The sequence below is a fragment of the Lissotriton helveticus genome, chromosome 1_1 (genome assembly GCF_964261635.1).
Source record: "Lissotriton helveticus chromosome 1_1, aLisHel1.1, whole genome shotgun sequence".
Taxonomy (NCBI): domain Eukaryota; kingdom Metazoa; phylum Chordata; class Amphibia; order Caudata; family Salamandridae; genus Lissotriton; species Lissotriton helveticus.
In genome coordinates, this window is record NC_136057.1 from 2,139,653,373 (window position 1) to 2,139,679,773 (window position 26,401).

General features: G+C 44.7%; 1 protein-coding gene across 2 annotated transcripts in view; it reads left to right on the forward strand.

Moving 5' to 3' along the window:
* RPAP2 (RNA polymerase II associated protein 2) overlaps positions 1-26,401 on the forward strand; it is a 564,035-nt gene that overhangs the window by 235,771 nt on the left and 301,863 nt on the right. For both annotated transcript variants that reach the window (XM_078646326.1, XM_078646327.1), the window contains one exon: positions 6,018-6,112. In XM_078646326.1, coding sequence (XP_078502452.1) covers positions 6,018-6,112 — 95 coding nt within the window. The remainder of the gene's footprint in view (positions 1-6,017; positions 6,113-26,401) is intronic.

Genomic DNA, 26,401 nt, shown 5'->3' on the forward strand with positions numbered 1-26,401 from the left:
TGCAAACAACCTTCAAAGATCTCCATCTTCAAGCCCAGTTCAGGTAGGCGATCCATACAAGCTTTGAATGATTTGACCTCTTCAGACAAATAGAGGACTCTAATTAGGTACACCCACTGTGAGAGACTTTATGCATTGACCGTATTGATTTCACTCTATTGGGGTGACCTCTCGGAGTATATCTCGTAGGGAAGGTTTTGAGTTTGTTGATTGCTGAACTACAGTCACCTCATCTGGTACAAAACCAGGATGATTTTCATCCCAATTAGGGATGGGTGGTGTTTACTTGTTCTTTTTTTTTAACTTGCTGGTACCTGCTGCCTCTCTAGCTCCACATGATACAGAGTCAGGGAGGCATCATCAGGCCAAGCAAGGCTGTGCAGTGGGTGGTTGGTGGGAGCCAGTCTTAGATGGTAGGGATCGGGTCACATGTGGAAGGGAATGGGCTGTCCTCAACCAAGATACCCAGCAATGTCCTTCCTGCAGGGCTGACAGCCTCTGTTCTTTTCAGAGGGCGAGGGAGTACCAATGCCCACATTCTGTACCAGCATTCCAGAGCCTGCCAGTCCTACACCACTTCACCACATGGTGCGGGAACAGTACAGGACTAGATAGTTCACGATCAGCTACAGCACATGGAGCTGCAGCATTTCAGTGCATTAGGATGAGCTCAGCAGTAAAACCCAGGGCCTCACTTGCGCAATTTCATAGCTTTGGATGACTCGATATACCAAGTATTCACCGAGATCATCAGGTAAACATCCCTAGTTTACTTTTAAATCAATCCTTTCCCATGCACTCAGATTCACCAACCAAGGTCAAACATTGTACCAACCCAGCCTCCTGCCAGATGTAGAAGTGATCAGCATACACCATCAGATCCAGGAACTGGGTGCAGAGCAATTTGGAGAACAGTCCCCCTCATTCCTCCCCCACTCACAAATCTTAATCAAAGCTTCAGTATTGTGATTCATTTTGGGGGTGGGGCGAGTTCTAAATATGGCTGCATCTTGCCTCTTAATCATAACATTATGCACCGCCCCCTTCGTGGTCAGGCTTCCAGCTAACTGCTGTGGTGCGGTCACCCCAGGGGAAGAGCTGCAAAGGCAGATTGAAAAGTCACTCTTTGTTCAACCTTCTTATGGCTGTCACCTGCCATCGCCAGCTCCGTGATGCCTTGATGCCCCTCGTGAGGAGGGAGGATGAAGAGCAGGAAGAAGGAGAGAGCAGATAGGGAGGCGAATGGGTTGAACAGTCACTGACTCCAGACAGTCTTACGCAGACTCAAACCCATCAACTTACAGCTGTGGCTCAAAAAGTAGCTCCTAGCTCCTCTTCCCATGCCAAGACCATCCAAAAGTACCCGCACTGATCAACCGCCACCTTTGTGGTCCAGTAGGGATTTCACTGTCAATGCAGATAGAGATAGAGAAACATCAGTCTCTCCACACCATGTACATGCCTTCTGGATAAGAAATGCTTCTCCTTCAATATTCCACTATCAGTATCACATGTTGAAGATTTGAAATCAGAATGTTTGCAGGAATGCTACTCAGGATTAGAGAAACTCACTTAAAGGGTATCTTGCACTGCTGCTGTTGAGACCACATCCATAAAAAGTAGATGTGAGAGGTAAAGAATGACTTAGCGACCTTTTCGCCAATTCCTGGACTTCATTGAAATGGGATGGGCACCCCTCAAAATACATTGCGGTGTTTGTGGGGAGTCTCAGTTGAGGTTTTATTACATCACTGGGCCAACAATCCTTGACAACCTATGCATGCTGTTTTGGGGGGCGTGCCTATTTCCAGACTGAACTATGGGTTTCTGGAAATGGTGCTCAATATTACCTCAGCTGGGTTTCAACACCATTAGTGTTTTTGTGTTACCCCATTGCCAGGCATGTAAACATATAGGTGGATTAGAAAGGAGTAAGATAGACTTCTTGTAAGGCTTTTTAGGTCTTTTTAATCGCTTAGTTTCGTTCACTGTGGTTTTCCCTTGCAAGAGACTAAGGGGTGATTTAAATATGGGAAGAACGAGTCTTCCGTTTTAAATCGACAGTGTTTCATTTGAAACCCTTATCTGCCTGACCATTTGCAACATGGCAGTGGAGTCACGTGTCAAAAAGCCCAACGTATAAAGTGCAGACCTTCTTTCTTTGCTTATTATCTGTTTACTGTCGTGAAAATTACAGCATCCTAAAAATGAAAAGGAATCCGTGCTGACAGTGTGGAAAGACTTTAAAGAGTGCCATCGGCGAGCATGGCGGCAGCTTTTCCTACATCCCCAGGACTTAAATGAGGCCTCTAAATGTTAAGCATCTGTGATATTCTCAGAATGCTTCCAAACATTTTATTTCCTAACTGTAACTTTTGAGAGTGTGTGTGTGAATGAGTGCATGAGTGTCTCAGTGGGTGTGTGAGTGAGTGCACGAGTGTCTCAATGGGTATGTGAGTGGATGTGTGGGTCTGGCTGCATAATGTGACTCACTGGGTATGTGAGTGACTGAGTGAGCACATGAGTGTCTGAGTGAGTGTGAGTGAGTTTGCAAGTGTCTCCCTGAATGTTTGTCAGTCTGTAAGTGGGTGCTTTAGTGTGTGAGTGGTTGTATGGGTCGATGAGTGGGTGCATGAGTGTTTTGGGTGTGTCTGTGAGTGGGTGTACATGTCCAAGTAGGTCTGTGAGTGGGTGAGTGTCTGAGTGTGTCTCTGAGTGGGTGTATCAGTGTCTGAGTGGGTCTGTCAGTGCCTGACTGTGTTACTGACTCATCCACAAAGGAACACCACCTGCCCTTTTATCCAACAAGGTTCCACAGCTTAACACAAAATACCTACCCAAGTGGAGTACTTTTTACTGGTTAAGTACGAAGTGCTTCCTCCTTGGGTAAATGTCCAGTACGTATTCTACACTACAGCTGCGCAATGGAGCACGTAGAAATGTCACCAGTGATCTTGCGTGCGTATGGGTGATGTGTTTGTTCCTAGTGCTTCTTTATCCAGAATTATGTGATAATATGAATCCTCCTATAGAGCAGGCAACAGGCCTACAAAGAGGTAAATCTCCACCAAACAAGAGTCTTTCCTCTTAACTTTATGAAGTAAGTGCTTCTTTGTTTGTTGGAACTGTCCTCATATTCCTGTTCATCAAGAACTCCTCACCAAAATTGGCAAGAAACGCACAGGGGGATACTCGTTAAGCTGTGCATCATCCTGGCAAAGGGAAAGAAGACCTTTGCATACCCCTAAGGTGTGAGGGGCAAAACAGGTAAAGCTTTCAAGTGATTTACACATTTCCATACTCGTACTCATTTAAAAGGAGAAACATGGACTCTGGTCTCACCAGGACAAGACAAGAAATAACCCACTCGTCACAGTTACATACAGATTGTGATCCAATTGATCGACTATGCATTCACCTCCACAAAGGATTTCTGATCATTTTTCAATATGGAATTGCCAAGAAAACCCACTTGCTTTGTCTTCACCAAGCCCAGGAGTTAGGATCATACGTCCTTTACAAAAGTGGAGTTTCAACAGGGGCCTCTGCTATGTTTATATGTGTAAATGCTTACTGTTGAGGTTTAGTTCTTGTGAACTGAGCATCAGGGCTATAACAACCCAGGGAACACCATACCGCAGGGCCTGGCCACAATTTAATAGGGGAGGGGGGCCGTGCATCCCACCTCCCCGGTCCGAATTTGGCCCCAGTGATCTCATCCCTCGGGCCCAGCCATGTGTCTCTGGGTGACCTATTCTCAGCCAGGTCACTCGGTGTGCAGGTTGGGTACAATGGGGGGAGCCTCATGGCCCATGCAGTCCCAGCCAGCTCCCTGCCTCCTGCTGAAGCAGTCATTGCCGCTGCACGCAGGGAGCTGCATTTCCTGGGAGCTGCTGGAAATGCAGCTCCCTGCCAGGAAGAGCAATAGTTTCATCTCTTTCCCTGTCCGCATTTCTGCTGAAGCAGAGTCCCAAGATGGCTGCCAACATTTCCTGGTGGAAGTGTTGACAGCCAGCCAGATCTCTGCAGATCTCTGCACAAACTCGTCATTATTCGCAAAGACTTTGTGATCGTGGATAAACAAATTTAAATTTCCTTTGATATCTCGCAAAACTACTGAATGGATTTACACCAAATAACAAAAAGCATAATCTGTAGACCAAAACGCTATAATTTTGCCAAATTTGATGTAATTTTATTCAGCGGTTCGGGCTGCAGGCGTGTCCAAAGATTCCGTGAGAATTAGCATGTATAATGCATTTTTTTACCCCCTCCCCTTTTTTCTCAGCCCTCGCTTGACAGATCCCCCTAAACGTTCCATGCACAAAAAGACATGACACATTTTTGGTAACATTTCTTGAAGATTCCTCAAACTGCTCCAAAGACATAGGCTAGTCAAAAAACGCTTTTCCTATGGAAACATGGTCCTTACTATAACTACTTGCTAGCGACTGCCAGTAGGATATGGACATATATAGATTATATATATAAAAGCAAAGTTTTCCACCGCCGTCGCACCACACACCTTGGGTGCTTCCTGCACGCGGTGGTGAGCCGCGTTGTAGAACCGGAGCACAGTCAGCAATAAATCCGTTTTCAGCTGACCACAAGCCGGAGCACACTTGCAAGCAGGTCCGTGAAAAAATATGTTTATTTCCTTTCTAGACCCCCCTCAGCGTTGATTTAATTTTAATTTAATTTTAAATTTAATTTCTGGACCACCCCTCAGCGTTGACAGACGCGTTTCGCCGCTCTGGCTTTGTCAATGTCACTAGCTTCAATAAAGTACCACCATTTTAAAGTATAAAAGTGCAAGTGTAATTGAAAAGAAAATAGTAAACATAGAAGACGGCAAAGTAGATGCTCACTGCTGTGATTTCATGTCGGCCATCTTAACATGCAATGCAGTGCTAGAGCCAGCCCTGGTGTGTGTGCGCGAAACTTCTTTTCTTGTGGATATGCACTATATTTCTGTAAACTCTACCTCTTTGCTTCATTCTTAAGAGAAGACAGTCGCAGTATGAACACTAGCTTTCCCTTCCCACTTTACTCCTTTGAGGAGGCAATCTTCCAATTGCATTGCCTTTGTCCACAACCATGCGAGTCTCCAGATGATGACTTATTTTGAGGAATGACTTGAGATCAAGGATGGACCAGCGCAGCTATCTCTAGTCCCCCATGTCCATACCCTACCCTGCCCTTCACCTAGAGCATTTTGTCTTAACCACAGAAGTAGAGATTTACGCATACTAGTCATTTTGGTTGGGTCATGTTTTCAGTAAATTATCAGGGGACTAAATCTGTGACTTTGTGAAGACTTTTCGTGAGGGCACAAACGTCACACACTAATTATTACCTTTATATGTGAATGATGATGAGAGACTTTCAGGACTCGTAGTTTACCATTTTACATTTTATATACGATTTATGAGTTTGCACCAATTAATTTTAATACATTTTCACACGAGTCCATGCTCTAGGCGGCAGTGGGTATCCGTGATGACCAAATAAAGTGTGCTATCTGTGACCTTTACTTTCCTCGAGTTTTTTTTAGGGGTGAGTGAGTTTTGCGTCTCACTCTCTTCTAAGTCATGTTAAATATTCCCGTGCCTTATATGCGGATGGGCGTGTAAGCTCGTCTTTGTTGTGGAGTTTTACTGGGTAGTAACAAGCTACTTATTTTAGCATTTATTCCCACACCAGAGCTTAGAATATTCAGAATGTATTGTCTAAAGGAGCCCTTTTTGTTGCATATTAAAATCTTGATAACGCATGGGTTCTTATTCCATTGAGAGGAAGAGCTGATGTCCTTTATAAACACATTAGTAAATCCATTATCAGTTTGATAGATGTGTACATTTTATTACAGTGCTATAAGGAAAGATAAGCATCACTGGTAATTACCTTATACTTTTCATTTGTGGCTATTAAAATTGTCATATATGCTGCTGAAAACATCTGTGTGCCAAATTAGTCGCAGTTAACAAAATAATATATTTTTTGTGTACTGATTATAGAATGTCAAAGAGGGTGACCCATATCTTCCGCTTGTCGATTCCTTGTCCCAGCGCGATATTAGAAAGCGAATTGTTCTTGAAAAACTTAAAAAAGTGTAAGTACTTTTAATTTCATTCAATCATCTTTTTCCTTTATTATCATTGTTATAATGTCACTCACCCCTAACAAAGTTCAAAATGTATGTAAGAAGGATTTAAGCAGTTGCTACATAATTTTGGGAGGTATATAAAATGTAGCTTTTCATTACGGTTTAGAGTTTTTATTTGTATTTCACCACCTGACTTGTGCACACAAAAAATAGACAAAATGCAAAATGTGAAAACGCTTTTGTAATGACTCAAAATAACAAGCATTGAAAATGCAATAGGTCTCGCCTTTGATTAAGTTAAAGCCATTTGCTTTGCTAATGGTATTGCATAGCAAAGCAAATGGCTTTAACTTAATAAAAGGCGAGACCGATTGCATTTTCAATGCTTGTCTTAATCGCACTCGCCAGCACTTGAGTCTGTATGCACTTCAGTTATTGTGTAGATTTTAATAGGACGCTGCAGGTGCTTCAGTCTATAATGTATGCGCTTTTATTAGGACACTGCCGGTACCGCAGTCTGTAATGTGTATACCTTTGATAGGCCAGTGCCAACACTTCCTAATAACAGGACAGCACCTGTATTGTGAGCAGGGTTGTGAATCGTACGGGGCCAGCACCTTTCAGCACGGTTATTTATATGAATGTCTTTACTTTCAATAAGAGCGTGTCCGCACGTATGAGCAGGATGGTGAAACGGAAAGTGCCAGCACTTATAGCTGAGAGGGTGCACCAAAAATGGGACAGCAGCAGTCCTAGCTGTGTAATATGAAGCTCTCCCGCAGTCCTCTGCCGATGCACTAGGACAGTCATTCGGCACTTTCTTCGGTTTAAGCAATGCGCACTAAGACTGGAGTAACTTCGGTAGAACCGTGACATCCCACATCCAGAGAGCGGCGCCTGGGAGGAGGGGTGGGCTTCCTCGGCGTTCCTGTGCTGGCGGCTGCAAGAACCCCTCCCACTCCCCCCTCCACCGCTTCCCTCGAGCCCCCTTCATTATATCCAAGTCTCTTGCCGTCGTACAATTAAGCGAGGCCACGGAGCAGCAAGCTTTCTTGTCTAACCCCATTATAGGGTTTCACATCCAGGAGTCCGGGCCTCGAAGGAGCACAGCCCCCACCCCCGCCCTCAAAACCTGCCCTCTGTTTGCAGGAGGTATTTTGTTACCAAAACATATGTATCTGCTCGGGGGGCTCTGAAGAGCACACGTAGTGACATCACCACCTGGACAGACTACAGTATAAGTATCTGCACCTTTAATTCCACCTTTGAGCTAGTCATATGCTGACACGGGGGACATTCCGGCCCTGGGCGTTCGTATAGCGCCCTAGAAAAAAATAGAAATGTTTCTAAGTCCCTACAGGGACATAGCTACCAAAAGTGCACCGGGTGCGGTGGCGCCAGAGCCTACTGAGCTTGGATAATTGCTGTATTTTGCTCTCCACCCAATGATAAGGGTTCCATTCCCCATGCTTACAGAAGCACCCATGACTCCTTGGCTGGCCGCTGTGCGCTTACATGATAACCCATTTCAACCGTCTTCCGTTCACCTAACTCACAAGGCCGAAGAGCTGTGTAGAGATTGAAACCAATAGGTTACAGAAAGACCGCTGCAGCAGGCGCTCAGCCAACAGGGCAAACATGCCGCAGCAGCAGTGTCAATGGAGCCTCCAGCTGGGTTCTCCTGTTTAGTTCACGCACACTTCATGGGCCATCAGCGAACGGGCCGCTGCGGTTAGGGGCGTGTTATGAACTGGTGACGCCCTGCTCCGAAATCAGGGATTTGTAATTAATGTAACGTCACAGTCCAATGATGGATTTACTCCGTGCACAACAACTCCGCCGCTGCAACGGCAGAACACTCACTATTCCCTTCTTAATCCTAATGCACTTTACACAGATTGCAACACATTTATTATCCTGAAGTATGCACTTTAAAAGTGATGGGGGCGAATAAACATTAGCATTTGACTGCTGAGGTTCTGCACTGATCTCTACAGCACATGCTATGACCCACTGATTGCAGCTTCCCTTTCCATCTTAAACTCCACCCCTCTCTCCCATACACAGCTACCTTGGGATGGGCAGGCAAGAAACCATATGAATACAACACGATACATTAACCTTTCGCCGCACAACTCCTGGGGTAATGGCAACCATTTCTTGGCTGCTGAGTACTTACTATAAATGGGAAAACAGTGGTAGCTTATTTACAGCCCTTAGAAAAGGCAGAAATGAGGGATGAAGCGCATTAAAAAATTGAGAAGAACGCAGTGAAATTCCGTTTCGTACAGCAGACCTTCCCCACTGCTCATCTACAGGCTTCCAGACAACGGTGCCTCACAATCACCGAAGCCTGAAATCCCTGAAGCCCCATTGCCCGTTTCCAAAACCCAGGGAATCCCTTCAAACACCCCACAAACCCCAAACAGACCGAAGACCTTTTCAATCACAGCGAGTGGCACTCTGGGTTTGTTGTATGCCAGCCCCCGAATTCCTAAAACTTTATAAACACAGAAACTAGGCTCCAAGGAAGAGCGCTGGGTGTTAAAAACATCAGACCTGGTCTCAAAAGTGAACTTGCAGCCAATGTATGGCGACACGTAAAGGAAACACTAATGGGCAGGGATTGTGCGCTCTGCTGTTTACATACTGTAGACGAGCACAGACACACAACACAATTGGGCCGACGCACAGCAAGGTGTGGACAGACCTGTATCGAACACAATAATGGATGCAAAAACACAAGAACTATCAAGGGGCACAGACAGACACATGCGTACCAACAAACTGGTGCACACACATAGCCAGACGCACCCCAAGCGATGGATAATGCAAGAGGATAAATACGGCAATTAGTTCAATTACTGTCTACTCCACACAGCAACAGTATTCACCCACATAACTGAAACGAGCGTTTAAACAAACCAGTTCCGGGACTCCATGCCAGCTGAGCGAGCTCGGAAGGCCGCAGCCGAGGCTTGTCTGTGCTGGAGATGGAATTCCAGAGGTGGTTGCTGTAATTAAGTAATAACAAGTGGGAGAGGAGGGGGAAGTGCTCGGAACAGCTTATCTGCTTCAGGGCGGTACTGAAGGCTTTTCTTATCTGCTTGTTTAAATAAACAAGCAGATAAGAAAAGTCTTCACGGCAGCCTCAAAGCAGGCAATGGTGTCCGGAGGGGCCGTCCAAAAATGGAAAGGGCGACAACCAAAAACCCTCCTTTCCAATGGGAAGCCAGCGATTACCATAAACACTGACGTTACCCAATGGAAAGGAGGGCGGGGCTTAGAGTCCCTTTTAGAAATCTTACATATACAATATCTCTCGCAGAGAGAGAGCAGCGCTTTGCGCTACAACGCCCACGCGAGACCTAAAAACAGAGGGTGGGGGATGCGGAAAAAAGAAAAGGGGAAAAACAGGCTTTCAACTTCCTTTACTAGTGTAGTTTCATAGTAATGGCTCGCATGGACCCAACAGAAATCTGATTGTTTGCTTTGTCATATTTCACTAATCGATGCCCTGCTTCTTGGTCAATTTAAGGTTATGTAGAACTGCTGGTGTCTATTTAGGTCTTGTTTTGTTTCCTACTTTTTATTTAGGTTAATTAGTTTTTAAAGAAGATGGCACCTGTTTTTTTGACTCTTTGGCACACTAAACACACAGTAAGACTTTTCCTTTTTTACCATCTTTAGGATTCTATCCAAGAACCTGACCAGTCTTGCAAGGCTGTAGGCAGGTAAACATCAGGATTAGAGCTTAAGTACGGACCTTTGGAAGGGAATCACGCACCAATCGAGGGTAATTTCGTGAAGATTTGACCCTTCCAGTGGTAGGGAAACAGCTGCAACACAATGGGGCTGTAAGAAGAGAAGAAAAAATAGTTTTAATATGGTTACTATGCATAGGGTATTACCTAGGAACTCCCTCTCATCGCAATTAAGTTCTAATGTGTACCTGACAGAATTGCTACAGCTGTTGATAATCTGATATTCCTGATAGCAGTTTCCTCTTTGATCTTAGTTATATGTGCAAGTACCGGTTTGATTTTTGATGGAAAGAATCCCACGAGATCAGATGGCTTAATTTCCGGGGTTTTGGTGAAGACAAAGAAACACTAAAAAAACTAGCTCAGGATGTAGAATGATTTTAGGAACAAAGACCTGCACAACTCGTCACCACATAATGGAAGTTGCTAACACAATAATCATTTTGCCCTCAAAGACCTTTATACTGTGGCCTTCAGGTGTGTGGAAAGTGCTTTTGCCTAACCGTGGGCGGGTCTAGGAGAAGTCAGGGAATTCTCTGCTAGATTCATGTAAACAGTAACACGGTTTCCTGAAGGAGAGGGGCCACATATTCTTCCCTAGCTTGTCATGGCAGCCTCTTTGGACCTAGAGCATCTTGCCATCTCTGTTTGCCAGCGAGGCCAGAACCTCCACCAGAGAGACAGTCACCATTGGCAGGCGCAACACCCAACCCACACAGGCATGTGCAAGTGCATACTTAAGCAGTGAGTGGGTTGGGCAGTTTTGATCCTTGGGCGCCAGTGCATATTCTTACCAGAATCTTACTTTGATAAGTTCCACTTCTGGCAAGGAAGCAGTGTGTGTTGCATGTATTTATTCTGTCACTGCATGGCCAAATGTTTCATAGCCAAATGTTGAATTGCCAGGCGTCAGACCCTTGCGCGCCAGTAGATGGCGTCAGCCATCTCTGTTTGGCATTGTTCACACCTGAAGTGACATCCGCATCACCTATATAGGTGCCACCTTGGCACGCTGACATCAGTTAATTATCAAGACTTTCCATGACAGGAGCGCGGAGTCAGGAAGTGCACTAGAAGCTTGTCCGCAGAATGGGGAGGATGGGTGGGTCAGTAAGGAATACACGACTAGATCTGGTCTCTACCAGATACTTACCAGAAGGTAAGTAACTTGTTCATCTGATAAAGACATCTAGCCGCAGATTTCTCACCTTTGAATAGATACCCAAGCAATACCATCCCAGGTGGTGGGCAGAGGACAAATTCTAAACTAAACAGTCCTGCAGGACCGAATGGGCGAAGTGCCTTTCCCTTTGAACCCGTCTATCCAGGCAGTAGTGTTTGGTAAACGTGTGCAGGAACGCCCACGTTGCTGCCTGCTAGTTGTCCAGGACTGGGACTCCATGTGCTAACGCAGTGGTAGCTGCTTTAGCCCTGGTGAAATATGCCCTTAAGCCCTCAGGGGGCTGCTTTTTGGATAGTGTGTAGCAGATTTTTATACAGAGAATGTCCCAGCGCAATATATTTTGTTTCTGTACCACCGACCCTTCTTTGCTCCAACATGCCCCACGAAGTGTTGGTTGCCCACCTAGAACACTCTTTTTGGGTCCTGACGGTGGAGTCGCTCCTCATCTTTGAGGGATGTGGAAGAGCATAGAAAGTGGGCAAGGTGACTGATTGGCCCAAATGGAACGGTGTTACCACTTTCGGTAGGAAAGTGGCCCTAGTGCAAAGCACCAAATTGCCTGGCAGTATAGCCAGGAATGGAGGCTTGGTTGATAAAACCTGCAGCTCACGCACCCTCCAGGCAGCTGTGATTGCCACTAGAAAGGCTGTCTTGTTGGTGAGCAGCCAGAGGGGACAAATATGAAGAGGCTCAAAGGGAGCACACATAATAAATGTGAGAACCAAAGTAAGATACCTCTGAGGCATAATTTTTTTTTTTTGTTCAAATCATATTTTTATTTTCTTAAACAATAACAGAAATGATAACAGAAGTGATAGCGGCAAGAAGACATCAGAAGAATTACAGTCGTGTTACAAAGATACCGCAATCAGACATGGATTATTACATAAAACAATACGTATACAGTAAAGCAAAATAAAGTACCAACCTTGCATTCTCACATTTATATATAGTTCCGTAGAGCCCTCCGTCTAAATCAAGTCATATAGTACCATTTATATTTCATCATTCCTGCTTTATGATTCTAAGATTGTCAAGCCCGAGAGCACAAGATATAGCCATTACAGTTCATGCAGCATGCAACCCACAATACACTGAGTAAAGACCTCATCATTTGGAACTTCAGGGTGGGTCAAAGGTGAAGGAGGCTCGGTCCAATGAAGACCATAATTTGTTGTTGGTGACCTGCCATGGTGATGAGTGTAAAGCGGGGTTGTCAGTGCCCCTAATACAGGACAGCCATTCCCTCCATGCATTGAAGGAGACCTCACCCGTTGATTTCCAGTTGCATAGGATCACCTTACATGCTAGAGTTAGTAGAAGGTCCAGAAGCTGGCGGTCATGGTCACCCTTTAGTGATGGATCTAAGGCTCCTAGGAGAATGTAGATGAATTCCCTCGTAGGATGTATGTGGAGCGTGTGTCCAATGTAGTCAAAGACTTTTGCCCAAAAGGTGTAAAGCATGGGGCAATCAAACAGCATGTGCGGAAGGTCACCAATACCAGAGGAGCAGTTCCAGCAATTCGGTGTATCCCGCAGGCCAACCTTAAATAGCCTCTGTGGGGTCCTCTGAGGCATAATGAAAGGGATAGGTGGGAACATATGTACAAGACATTTAAGGAACCTATTGAAAACAGGGGACTCAAATAAGGAGGGTTGGTCATGCAACTTCAGAAAAGCAGACAGAGCAGAAAGGTAACCCTTGAAAGTATCCAGAGCTGGACCCTGCTGGGCATGGGTAAGGATAAAAAGGATATCATAAAGAGAAGCAGAAAGGGGGTCAATAGACTTTACTGTACAATATAATACAAATTTGTCCCATTGGCAGGCATACACTGTCTTGGTGGAGTGAGGCCGGGCTGCCAAAACAACATTACAGACTTGGCAGAGGAGAACAGATCTAACCAAGACTCTCCACACTGCTGATAGAGACCTTGTGCCACCTCCGGATTGAGATGCCATTCATGATCCGCTAGGCATCGACAGTGAAGTTCGTCCGCCCTGACGTTCAGGGAACCTGCCAGGTGTTGAACCATCAGAGATATGCCCTACTGTTCCAGCCATTTCCAGAGAGGCAGAGCCTCCTGGCAATGGGTCCATGACCCTACCCCACCTTGTTTGTTGCAGTACCACATGGCTGTGGTCCCTTGACGGAGGGTAGAAAGGCTTTTAATGCCAGTTGGATCGCTCAGAGCTCCAGCATGTTGATGAGGAGTCCGGATTCCACCTAAAACCAGATCCTTACCCCTTCCAGATGGCTTCCCCATCCCAGGTGTGATGCATCTGTCACTACTGTGAGGTCTGGTTGTGAAAGGGAGAGAGTTGTGCCTCTGACCCAGCCACAGTTTGTTAGCTACCACTGCAGGCCTTCTGTAGTTCCTTCCAAGGTCCGGACCATGTCTGAGAGATTCCCCTGATGCTGAGCCCACTGGAACTTCAGGTCCCACTGCAGAGCCCACATATGCCATCTGGCATATGTTACTAATAGGATGCCGAAGGCCATGAGGCCCAGCAGCCTCTGAGTCATTCTCATGGAAATCCAGGATAGAGGCTGAAACATTGTTATCATAGCCTGAATATCCTGGACTCACTGCTCAGGAGGATAAGCGCGAAACTGCACTGTGTCCAGACCAACTCAGATGAAAGGGAGCGTCTGAGAGGGATCCTGGGTTCTTTCTCACAGTTTTCGGGCTTTTAGATAAACTGGTTGAAATGTAAGACTTTGTCCTTAACGCCCATCACAACAAGCACCTTCTGAGTAGTTGCAATTTAATGGCTTCAATCCTGTTTGAAATATCTTGGGGTGTATATTAATAGGGGGCTGGTAGACATGGTTCATAATAATGTGCAAAGCGTTGTGGATTGCATGGAGCGTGACTTTAAAAGGTGGTCAGCCCTGAACCTGTCCCTGTGGGGTAGGGTGAAAGTAATTAAGATGAATGTCCTCCCCAAATGTAATTACATTTTTGGTATGTTACTTCTGGTTATGTCAGTCTCCTATCTGCAGAGCATCCAGTGCTTCATCTCCTATTTCCTTTGGGGTTCGGGAAGACTGAGAATAAAAGGTGCAAAGCTCTACTCCACATCAGAGAAGGGTGGCTTGTATCTTCCTCTTTCAGAGGGTAATTGGTTGGCACAGCAGTTGGCCCACTCTGTGTATTGGTTACTTATATCCTAGGTCACATCATTATGGTGAAGTTAGAGCGCCACCATATCTTCCGGAGATCTGGTTGTCTATTACACTTTGAGATCTTGAATTACTCCACTTGTTAATCCAATCATATACACATCCCAATATGAATGGCACTGGGCCCACAGGTTGATGCAAACCCTGAGTCGTATCTGCGCTAAAGCCCCATTGTTGCGCAATGCAACCATAATAATTGGTGTGCTGCTGCTCTGGGAAGAGCGTCGTGGGATTCCTGTGCTCCGCCTGCGCTTTGATAGCGCTTGTCACTCCGTGTGGGCTGTGTTGTGGGAAAAAGGACTTGAATTGCACCAGGCGCCGAGGGACTGCGAGGTCCAGCAGGCTCTTTGCTTCACAGCTGCTGCCTCTTCCCTCGGCGCTCCCGCCCCCGCCTGGACAATAGAAAAACTCATCGCGCCCCCTGCTCCGCGGGTGCCGCTCACGGTGTGCTGCTGCTCCGGGAAGAGCGTCGTGGGATTCCTGTGCTCCGCCTGCGCTTTGATAGCGCTTGTCACTCCGTGTGAGCTGTGTTGTGGGAAAAAGGACTTGAATTGCACCAGGCGCCGAGGGACTGCGAGGTCCAGCAGGCTCTTTGCTTCACAGCTGCTGCCTCTTCCCTCGGCGCTCCCGCCCCCCGCCTGGACAATAGAAAAACTCATCGCGGCCCCCGCTCCGCGGGAGCCGCTCACGGTGTGCTGCTGCTCCGGGAAGAGCGTCGCGTGATTCCTGTGCTCCGCCTGCGCTTTGATAACGCTTGTCACTCCGTGTGGGCTGTGTTGTGGGAAAAAGGACTTGAATTGCACCAGGCGCCGAGGGACTGCGAGGTCCAGCAGGCTCTTTGCTTCACAGCTGCTGCCTCTTCCCTCGGCGCTTCCGCCCCCCGCCTGGACAATAGAAAAACTCATCGCGGCCCCCGCTCCGCGGGTGCCGCTCACGGTGTGCTGCTGCTCCGGGAAGAGCGTCGTGGGATTCCTGTGCTCCGCCTGCGCTTTGATAGCGCTTGTCACTCCGTGTGGGCTGTGTTGTGGGAAAAAGGACTTGAATTGCACCAGGCGCCGAGGGACTGCGAGGTCCAGCAGGCTCTTTGCTTCACAGCTGCTGCCTCTTCCCTCGGCGCTCCCGCCCCCTCGCCTGTAGTGATTTAATCGCGATCCATATCCCGCGACGTGGGACGCGCGCGGGACTTAGCCCGGGGCGAAGCCCGGGCAAAGGGCGGGCCCTCTACGGCCCTCATAGGCCGGATAAGGTCGGGACGGGCCACCCCCCTTGGCTGTCACACAGAAGGTATATTAGTACGAAGGCCCAGACCCCCTTTTTAGCGATTAGCCTTCATATTAGTGGACTTTCTAGTATATCGCTGCTTCACATCCCCCTAACACCATGACCTCTAAGGGGGAACAACTAACTAGCGTAGCAGGTACTGGGCATACTTTCTCCCTGTTAGATGATTTAAACCTGCTTTGCAATACCAAATATGTCACACTGGAAACTCCCCTTCTGCCAACAATCACTAGTATACTACCTGCCAAGGCTACACTCTTAGATCCCCCCACCCTATTTAACAATACCTACAGCCCAAAAAATCTAATAATTGAACCCCCTGAGGTCGCATCGACCAAAAGGAAATATAATGGCCCAACCAAGGAGGAAGCGACCCCAAAACCCAAAAACTGTGCTCAAGCCCATCCACTGTTAATTCCTCAATGATTTACCCAGAGGCCATAACACCTCCTCCCCACTTGAAAATATTACAGCTTATCGAACAACTGCTTAGCTCCATGATAGCTCCACTGATAGAGAAAATTAACATGTTAGGGGACAGGCTCTCTGGGTTAGAGAAAGCGATCAAGTCAAACCCGCTAATCGACAAACGCGGTGACATATCTAATCGCCCCAAGTCACCTCTTACCCACCAAGGCTCTAAACCACTTGTGCAGGATAAAAGGCCTCAAATTCAACTTGTTGGCCTCAGTGCACCAGGGCACAAAATAGCCAAACCCCCTGCTAAAGTCTTCACTTCCCAGCTAACCGCACCCAGTGTAGGTCACAACATAGTTAATTTTATCCATTTACCACCGGAAGCGGCCCCATACGTGTGCATTCTTGCAGGCGTACCTGCTCTCCCTCCGGGAAAAACTGAGAGGCAACACGATCTACTTAATAAAACCAAATTCTGGTTGTCAAAAAATAGGCCATTGCCTCGTAATCTATACGGAGCAATAAGGAGTGTCAGAAGGGTGGGCTGGTTGGGCTACCTCCCCAAAGATATTGCCGGGGATCTGGTACTTGTGAGATTTAGAGATAGTAATATTGTCCCTTACCTAAAAACTTGGCCACCACATGTAAGAGATGGCCCAATTTCCATATGGGACTTACATGATTTTTATCCCAAAAACTTCTGTTTTCCTACTCTTCACAAACCATACCCCACTTGGCAGGTCTCACAAAATGCATTATGATTTCCTTTTTTGAACTCCTATTAACTCTGATATTGTTTTAAACCCTGGAGTGGAAATGAATTCTTATGATTGGGACCGCACCTAAATGTATCTGGGTTTTTCTAAAAGTGTTTTTTATAATTCGCACTGTAAATAGTATGTTTTTATGAACTTTTATGGTTTTGTATCACTAAAAACCGAATAAAGTTTTTTGAATTTGAATTTGAATTTGAATTGGTGGGGAGGAAATAAATTGGCCCTTCTGGATTAATCATGGTATTTACCACATTGAGGACCTTAAAACTAATGGCTTTTTCAAATCGTTCCCCGATGCAGTCAATTGTCTCATGCCCTAGCACGTGTCCTGGGGAACACACATACTGCCCTCCCTAGATCACTCATTATTCAATATATCCTCACTTGGAAAAAGTTTGGGGGGACTATCTCAGGATTGTATGTCACACTGTTGGATTGATGTTTTTCTGCCCCCATATTCGCCGCACTGAGAGCCTGGTTGGAATCTCATCTTAACACACAATTCCTGGATGCTGACTGGGATTCTCTACTGGCAAATTAAAATAAAGTGTTACGAAAGTGAGTCTTAAGTTTAGTTTTTTTAAAGATCCTTCAACACTGGCTGCCAGTAAAATGACACCATGCCTATCTCAGTGTGGACTCGCGCTGTTGGAGATGTGGCCTTTCGGACTGCGACATATTCCATATTTTACAGGAATCAACTGATGGCCTTCTGTTTGCAGATTTGTGATCCTATGAGAGATGGCCTTTGGGTAGATAGACCATTGTCCACCCAGATAGTGCTCTTGCATGATACTCCCTTCAGTGACCCAACATGTTAATAGATGGCTTTCCACTGCCATAGGGGTGACTACATTGGTGATTCTGTGACTTTGGAAATCAACCCTAATACCCACTTTTCAGAACTGGTTGGACAATATGTATGATATAGCAAGTTTTGAACACTCATTTATAAGCTAAATTACATTGCATATATTTCAAGAGATATGGGCCCCTTTTCTTAAAGATGGAAGTGCTTTACTCAACCATACACTACACAGGTGCCTATAGGATATCGCGTTCTGTTTCATGTTCAATGCAGATTCCTATGGTCCGTTCCCAATCCCCTTGAGGTTCCCCATACTTCGACCCACATTATAGGAGGTTTGTTCTATCATGCCACCTTCCCCCTTCATTGCAAGTGTGTGCTTCCTTTTTCCTTCACCTCTTTCGATTGTTGTGTTCTGTTCTTCTTTCCCCTTGTTTGTATTATTCATTAGTTGCTTTAATGGGGATCTTATTTACAGATGGATTTTGGGATTGTATTTTACTTTGTTGGTATTCCCGCCCTGCTTTTTATTTTGCTACTCTTTTTAATGTATTGTGAAAAATTTAATAAAGATTAAAACTCAAATGTTGCATGGGATTTTTATTTCTTCTTGTTTTGTTCTCATTTTTGTTAGTGGATAACATGTTGAGTTGTACGAGGGCGAAACATCTTCTTTCCTCCTCGTTTTCCATTGTGGTCAAGTTTTTTTTGTTTTGCAGAGTTTTATTTAGCGCGAACCTGACCCGAATCGGGTATCAGAGTGCTTTACATAGCACCAGTTACGTTACATGAGGACACACATTCATTTTTGTTAGGCAAGGGAAGATTAAGTGATTTGCCCATAATCACAGGATGTTCAGCATCATCGCCGAGACTCAAACCCAGTTCCCCAGATTCGAGGTCGACCGCCCTACCCGCTAGGCCAACTCCTCTCCCCATTGTTCATCATTTTGAGCTGACCCTCTAAAACGTTAAATCATGGTCTGTATTTTGTTAGTGCCAGCTGTCTGTTCCTCTCTCCTATTCTGAAGTTTTAGCTAGGACATATGCGGTCATTTTTAATACCATCTTTGCTGATTCACATTTCAAGTCCCTGACTAAACTGCAAATTGATACCAATGGGGATGATGGACGGAGCGTTTGAGCAAATCAAACACTCACCCCCAGTCAATTGATCTGGGTTTAATCCATCATCATTCTTTAGCTCACTCCACCACCCCAGTTCAGACATGGCCATATGCAAATCAGTCTGACCCTGTGCCTCATGGGAACAGTCCAGCTCGAACTGCCAAGCCATGTCTTCCCTAAACTGGAAACAAGCATCCTGGGACCAGTTTCTGGCTAATCAGCCGTCATCAGCCAGGCTAGCTTTAATCCAGTGGCAAAGTGAGCAAGGCACCCACGTCTGGGCATACCCTGCCAACTTAGGGCGAACAAAGCAATACCAAAGGGGATGATGGACGGAGCGTTGGAGCAAATCAAACACTCACCCCGAATCAACTAATCTGGGTTTAATCCATCATCATTCTTTAGTTCACTCCACCCCCTCCGTTCAGACATAGCCATATGCAAATCAGTCTGATCCTGTGCCTCATGGAGACAGTCCAGCCCGAACTGCCAAGCCATGTCTTCCCTGGACCGGAAACAAGCATCCTGGGACTGGTTTCTGGCTAATCAGCTGTCATCAGCCAGGCTAGCTTGAATCCAGTGGCAAAGTGAGCAAGACCCCACGTCTGGGCATACCCTGCCAACTTAGGGCGAACAAAGCGATACCAAAGAGGATGATGGACAGAGCGTTGGTTGCCCTGTTGATCATTTGCCCGATGCAATACAAAACGAGCTGTTGGATATAATTCTATGTCCAAAGCTTGACTCTTTGCGATCTCTTCTCCCCTCCATCTCAAGAAACTTTGTTATTCTGAGACAGACTGAAAGCCCCTGTCTTTCCACCAACTAATGGCAATAATTCAATGGAATCCACTGGCACATTAAATGAATTCCTTTCCTCCCCTGCCCTGTATAAAAACACGAAATGAATGATGGAAAATATATTGTGTATGTAGTATTTTAATACGTATTTGTAAATTGCATTGACAAAGAAAGGTTTTACGTCTAAAGGTTGAATCCTTTGGAAAAATGTTTTGTTAGGTAGGTAGATTATATTGAGGGAACACAAACAGCAGCAGGAGATTTTTTGTGAATAGGTGTCTACTTCAGATGCTCTCTCAGCCATTCTGCATGGCATTTTGGGCTAGTGCCAAAAGAAGGTCTGATGAGCTCCTGATCACTGGTTAGGGTGGAGTTGGAGTGGAAAAGAGAGCTCCTTACCCACAGGACTGTTCTTTGATTTCAAATAGCTTTATTGGGTTTTTGGAAAAGGAAAATGAAATTGCATACATGATAACACAAGTAGGCATAGATTAACATGTCTTACGTAAGCCATGTTCTTTGTCAAAGAAAGTATGTCATACAGGAGCTAAAAGTGACATTGAATGCATTAATCGTAAAAGGAACTAGTTGCATATTTATGTTCAATTGGAGGTAAAGATGTGAAGGCACATAAACTCCAGGTGGTCTTCGAACAATACATCTTGCATTGTGCATAATTTTCCTGGTCTAAACATATGCTGGATACCAAAAACCTACAGTAAAGAAGGGTAAAGTATAAGAAAGAAAGAGAAACAAAAAGAAAACCAATGGTTCACAGTGTCGACCAATGAATACACTTTGGGGAAGTCTGCCATGGGCATGTAAATGTAAATGTACAGGAATTTATATAGCGCAAATCACCAAGCGGTTTCTAAGCGCTTGCTTAGGGAACCCGTCCTGGTATTCCCCTGTGAGATAACCCCGGCAGGGTATCCGCAAGGTGAAAGCCAGGCATCCCGCCGCGAGGGGCCGTTGGGTAGATTAATCAAGCTATTGCCCAGAGTCGCAGAGTGTGAACCCGTGAATCGAGTAGGCACCGGAGCGAGAATTGTCGAGTCCATGGACATTTTAGGACTCAAGACCCCGCCGAGCCGGGAATTGAACCCTGGTCCCGGGCTGACCTCTGCTTCCAGGTCTGCCTCCTCTAACCAGTGAGCCACACTTCTCCACATCATGGAAAGTATCATGTGTTGCCCTGTTTGGAGTAGTTGTGGATAACTTCGCATGGAATGTAGTCACTCAAGTGGGTTTAAAACATAAAAAGAGGAGTCCAAAGAATGCCACCATTTTTTATGGGATGGACCCCATGGAGAGAGCTGGGGAGTTGTATTAACTGCACCCCTCAAAAAGTTTAGTTATTCTTCCAATTACACAGAATTATTTTACACACTAGGGTAAGCATCAAGTCAAGCAAGTCGTGGTCATTATCTTTTTGCATTTGTGGATCCAGGAAACCCAGTAAGATATACAAGAACTCTCTGGTCGGGGTGATATGTAATGTGTGTTTGATACATTCAAAGATCCTATCCAAAAAGAATTGTAGAATCAGGCAATGAAATAACATGTGTGGTAGTTTACATACTTGTGAGGCACCATTTCAACAGAGAGGCGATTTGAATTTATGTAATCTGTCTGGATAGTAGGTCCTATTTATAATCCTGTATTTTGTTTGGGAGAGTGTAGGAGAGATTTTGTTTCTGTAGGGCATCATGTATATGTGTTTCAAGTCAAAACGATTGCCTTGAAATTGAGTTCTGTTTCCCATTTCCTCTCATTTTCCATATGTTTCTTAGGTGGTTCGGGCATGAGTAGCTTGTATATTCTTGACACCATATGTTCAATCTTTGAAAGTTGGGCTAGTTCAGTGGGTTATGAGGGGCAGATCGGCTTCATGGAGAGTTTAGAAATCTGGACTTTAGCTTCAAGAATTTATATAATCTATATCCGCCAATCCTCTCTCTGTTTTAATATTGGAGAAGGTCTTAGGGGAAGTGTCATCATACAGGTCTTTGATCGAGTCAATGCTTCGTTGTGACCAGTCTTGCCAATATGCAAGTTGGTCATCTATTTTTATCTTGAGGTTGTACCAGATCCCTGCCGTATTTAAGGCACCTAAGTTAATGCTTGAGTGTACTTCTAGACAGGAAAGTGATGTTTTGTTGATTGATGCATTTAGAGTGTGGTAGAATTGAGGTGTGTATTGTCATGAAAGCTGGAAGGGGAATGTCTTTAATAAGGTTTTTTTCTACATCCAGCCACGGAGGCCGGTAGTCTGGTTTCTCAACAAACAAAGCTTCCACTTATTTACAAGAAGGCTGTTTGGTAGTTCTTAAAGTTTGTTAGGCCTACACCTCCTTTGCTTTTGGCCAGCTTGAGTTTCCCTGGTTTTGCGGAGTAGAAAGGAATTCCTCATTAAATCTCCATAGGGATTCTTTAAGCGGGGGGGGTGTTGTCTGTAATTTATAACGTAATGTAGGAGTGCTCAGATGCCACCCTAGGTTCTATTGTTGTTTGGTCTATACTACTGGTTGAGTTTCCTGAGATTAGAAAATAGTCGATATGCGAATATGAATTATGTGGAAAAGAGTAAAACAGTAATGTCTTTCCATCGGATTCTGCAGTCTCCATGTATCTATCATATTATATTACTACAAAGGTTCTTAACAGCTTTATGTGCTTTGTTTGACCTGAATTGACATGTGGAGTTTGTGGCTAAATTGGGGTTTAAGGGGAGATTACAATAAAAGGAATCTGTGCGCTCCTGAGCATATATAGTCTGGGATCAGCGCTGAGTTTTAACCATAGGATCACTTTGAGATGTCCATTTTAAGATCATCAACATTGTCCAAAAAGTTCTTGAGAGCTTCATCATCTGAGAAGAGATGTGGGGTGCCTTGGACGACCACTTGATATCTTGCTGGTCCCGCAGAGGAGTATTGGAGTCCCATTGCTTTCATCCTGTGTCGAAATGCATGAAAGCTTTTCCTTGTGTCCACCGTACATTTTGAGTAGTCTTGTGTAATAAAAATCTTGTTATTGTCCCATAGGATATGGTTCTGTTTTCTCATGAAGGATAGAATGAGCTCGACGTGGTGATATCTTAACGGTTTGCACACAATGGGTTTAGGGTGTGTCTGATTCGTCAATCTTCTAGCGGGAACTCTATGGGCTCTGTCAAATTCCAGTGGTTTGGCAATTCAGATATTTGTTTGGAGAGAACATTTGAGTTAGCTTCGAGTTTCCTTAATGTCTTTTTCGCTTTATACATCACATTCTCCAGTTGACTTATTCTGTTTTCTGCTTCGGCAATTCTATTTTGTTTCTCTGCTATCTTTATGGATTGCAGAGATCTCGGCTTGCATAGAATCTCTGTTTTCCATGGTCGTGGACCTCTGCTAGTTTCATCAAAGTATTTTCCATTATAGTGTAAATATCTTGCTTACTTTTGATAAAAGAATCTGGATTCAGTGGATCAGCTTTAACTCTCTTAAGGTTTAGTTTATTTTCTTTTTGAGCCATCTTTGAGTGGGCATATTTCCCGGTGCGGAAATTTCGCATAAACATTGGTGTTGATTACAGAGGCAGAACGCAAGACTTTATATGCCTTTTATTAGCGCAAAGTGGTAATGAGCCTCTGAGTACACCGAAGACGACGAATGGATCACGTGTACAACTCGTAGTTGCACCGTTTCTTGCAAGGCGTTGGTTATCCTGTACTTAAGCATGTAACTGGTGCCACCAATTAGAGCAGGGTGCACTCTACTTCTACTTATGCTTCTGAGTAATCCTTAAATGCTGGTGTTGTTTCTTTTAATTGCTATTTTGTTCCTTTCGTATTGTACACCAGGACATGAGGGTGTATGAGTTTGTATGATTGTATGGTTGCAGAATAAAGTACGTTTTTGTAGCACCTTTCACTAGATACAACTCTACAAGCGGTAGGCTACCATCTTTAGAACAAGCATATGCATTGGTTCTGTTAGTTCTGTAGTTCTTTTGTGTGGGGCTGGGTCTTTTGTAAGATACACATGCCTTCAGTAACTCAAGCAGTTATTGTGTGCAAAACATTTGTGCGCTGATGCCTGTCTCGGCACTGGATGGAATTAACATGCACGTGAGTAATGTATTGTCTTCGCCGACGATCAAGAGCATTTAATGCGGTCAGTAAGCTGTCGCCTTGTTGAGGTCAGGCATCCTGAGTGTATTTGATCTCAAGTACAACTAATACAGTCTCAAATCTACCAAGTTTAAGATACGAATATCTATAACAATGCGCCGCTGTCAAAAAGGTGCATGGAACGTAGAGGGTCCGTCACGTACTCACTGATCGCGAACACACAGGATTAAGCCGCCATGCTAGTGTAAGGCATACAGCGCTTATCTGTCCTCCGAGCTTTCTTTCACTTCTCGGATACCCAGAGTGGAGGAAAAGTAGTACGTTGCTTACTGCCTTTTATAGCGGTGAGGTCTTGTCACCCGCAATGTTGCTGAGTACTTTGCTGCACCAGGAGTCAACTTTTCCACATCAGTGGCTTGGGTGGCGTCCCCATGTTTGGAGCCCTTACGGTGGTGCGATTCAGTCCCAAGGTGGCTGTTGCTTGGTTCAGTACTCCAGGTGCTGTAACAGTCTTTTCTTCTCACCTCATGTCTCTTGTGGTCTGTCTGAAATTATTCGGCTAGCCAGACGGTCAGCTGCTACTTAGATGGTGTAATGGAGAATAAAGCGCCCCCTTAAAATGGAGCTGCAAGCTCACACTGCCATCTTCCTTGCGCTCCAAGCCACGCCCCATCCACAAAACTGTTCTAAGCTGTGTTGCAGTTTAATATGCAAAGAATGATAAGAAGGTTTTTGTGCCACTAAGGCAGCTTCCATAACTAAACTTCACCACATTGTAGTTAAAGCAGGATGTAGAATCTAGGAAACTTTTAGGGGACTAGACTAGAATGACCTACCCAGGGCATACTACATCTCCTTTTAAAAGTTCCTACTTGGATTACTGATACTTCAGAACAAACCTGAATAAAAAGGAAGACTTCCATGCCCACTGTGCTAAGACAAAATCCCCAAATTCCATCTGGATGACTCTGGAAAAGCTATTCCTGCATCTGCTTGAATGTTTGCCCTCTAGGACCTGATTACAGAACCAGGAGAGACAATGTTTTTGTTTTAATTTCTGATTCTGATGATCCTCATGGTTACACTCTGTGATAGTGCTGCTTGCTGGGGCAACTACCTCTGGAGAGTTTGAAGTCCTGGAGGTTGAAGTGTAGTGGAGAAGGTCCAAGACAGAGGGGGCTGCTTAAATGTGTCCAGGGTCTGTTAACTTGTGTGCTGATGGAAGGGACACCAGAGTCCAGTCTCAAAGCCATTTAAAGACTATAGACCTCTTTAAAACCTTTGCTGTAGAAGACATTTGAGTTTCAGACAAAAAGGGGAGAAGCATGAGTATTTGTCTGGCGAGGGTATGAGCTTACCCATTTCCTGCACTACTTTTTCCCTGCTTTCACCATTTCTTTTCCAGTAGATGATGGCCACTACAGTCTTTCCTGGAACCAAACTGACATTGAGGAACTCTCATCATATACAGTATATGACTTTGTCTCTAATAAAGAGGTACTGAGTTCGAATATGGAAATCTTCACTTTGAGTGAACTGCTGCATCAAGTGTGGCTGAGAGCTCTTGCAGGTCACACTCTGTTATTTGCATGGTCTTGCTCTGAGCTTTTTCTGCTCAATAACTAATATTTACTTAGGTCTTCCACTTCGCATATCTAGCTGGGCTTTCGCTGACTGACATACAGCTTCCAGACTTTTTTTTTGTACCGTTTTCTTATTATACAAACATTTCTAGGTATTCAGCTGCCAACTTCAGTCCCATCTTCGGCAGTCCACCCACTTGTGTACTTACGTCTCATTCATATTACCAAAGTGCACAAGAACATATTTGGTTATTTTTCCATTTTACAAATCCTTTCAATACAGATAGTCCTTTTGTTTTCAACTGGATGTTTTCTTCTTTTTTCTTTAGCTTGTGAATATCAACTTTGATTTTTTCCGTTTTATATTCCTGATTACGTTTTATTCAGATGCAGTTTACTATTTCTTCACTTAAGAAAGGATTCGGCATAGGGATCACAGTTAATATCTGCAGGAGCAAGAGACATAGATATGTAATAGTACAAAAAACATAGTCAATGTATTTGAGTATGGACAGGAACACAAGCATATTAGAACGAATGAGAGATTGATCACACAAACTATAACTAGATGACAACCTCTGAACAGCACCATATATATCACTATCCTTTTACTTAAACATGTTTTTAACCTTTTAGTCCTTTATTTCTTTAAGCATTTTGCTGTTTGGTTGGGATGTTACACAAAACGCCAAACGGTTTTTCTGTGGTGAGTGATATGATGCCAAAGCCATGATTCCAATTGTGAACTACATTTTTTCTGTGGAAGAATCCTCTTTGGACAGTGCAGGGTGCAGCTGCATTACATTTGAAGACAGTTGGCTCCCTCCCTCATACCAGCCAGTGGATGTCTTTACAAGCAGGAACTGTTAATTAATTTTCTGTGCTCAAAGTTTGTTTGTAATCAAAAGCAATAACTATGATATGCAATTACTACTTTCAGCTTTCTAATATTCAATTCTAAACAAACATCCAACAAGAAGTTAAAGTGCTGCAAGGATATTTAAATGCTCCTATTCTTCTAGATCTATGGGTGGAATTTGTTCATGTAACTTGGGGATGCTGGGAGGTCCAAACATATTGGGAAGAAATAGCCAGCACTTTACCTGCGGTCCCTCGGGTCAATATTGATTTCTTTAAATTTTTTTCACCCTGCTTAAACTTTTTTGTCTTAACTGTGTTTTTTCTTCTTTAGTGTGCTCAACATTATGCGAGTCAACTAAAAGTACACTCTGTATTTCCATGTCCCACTG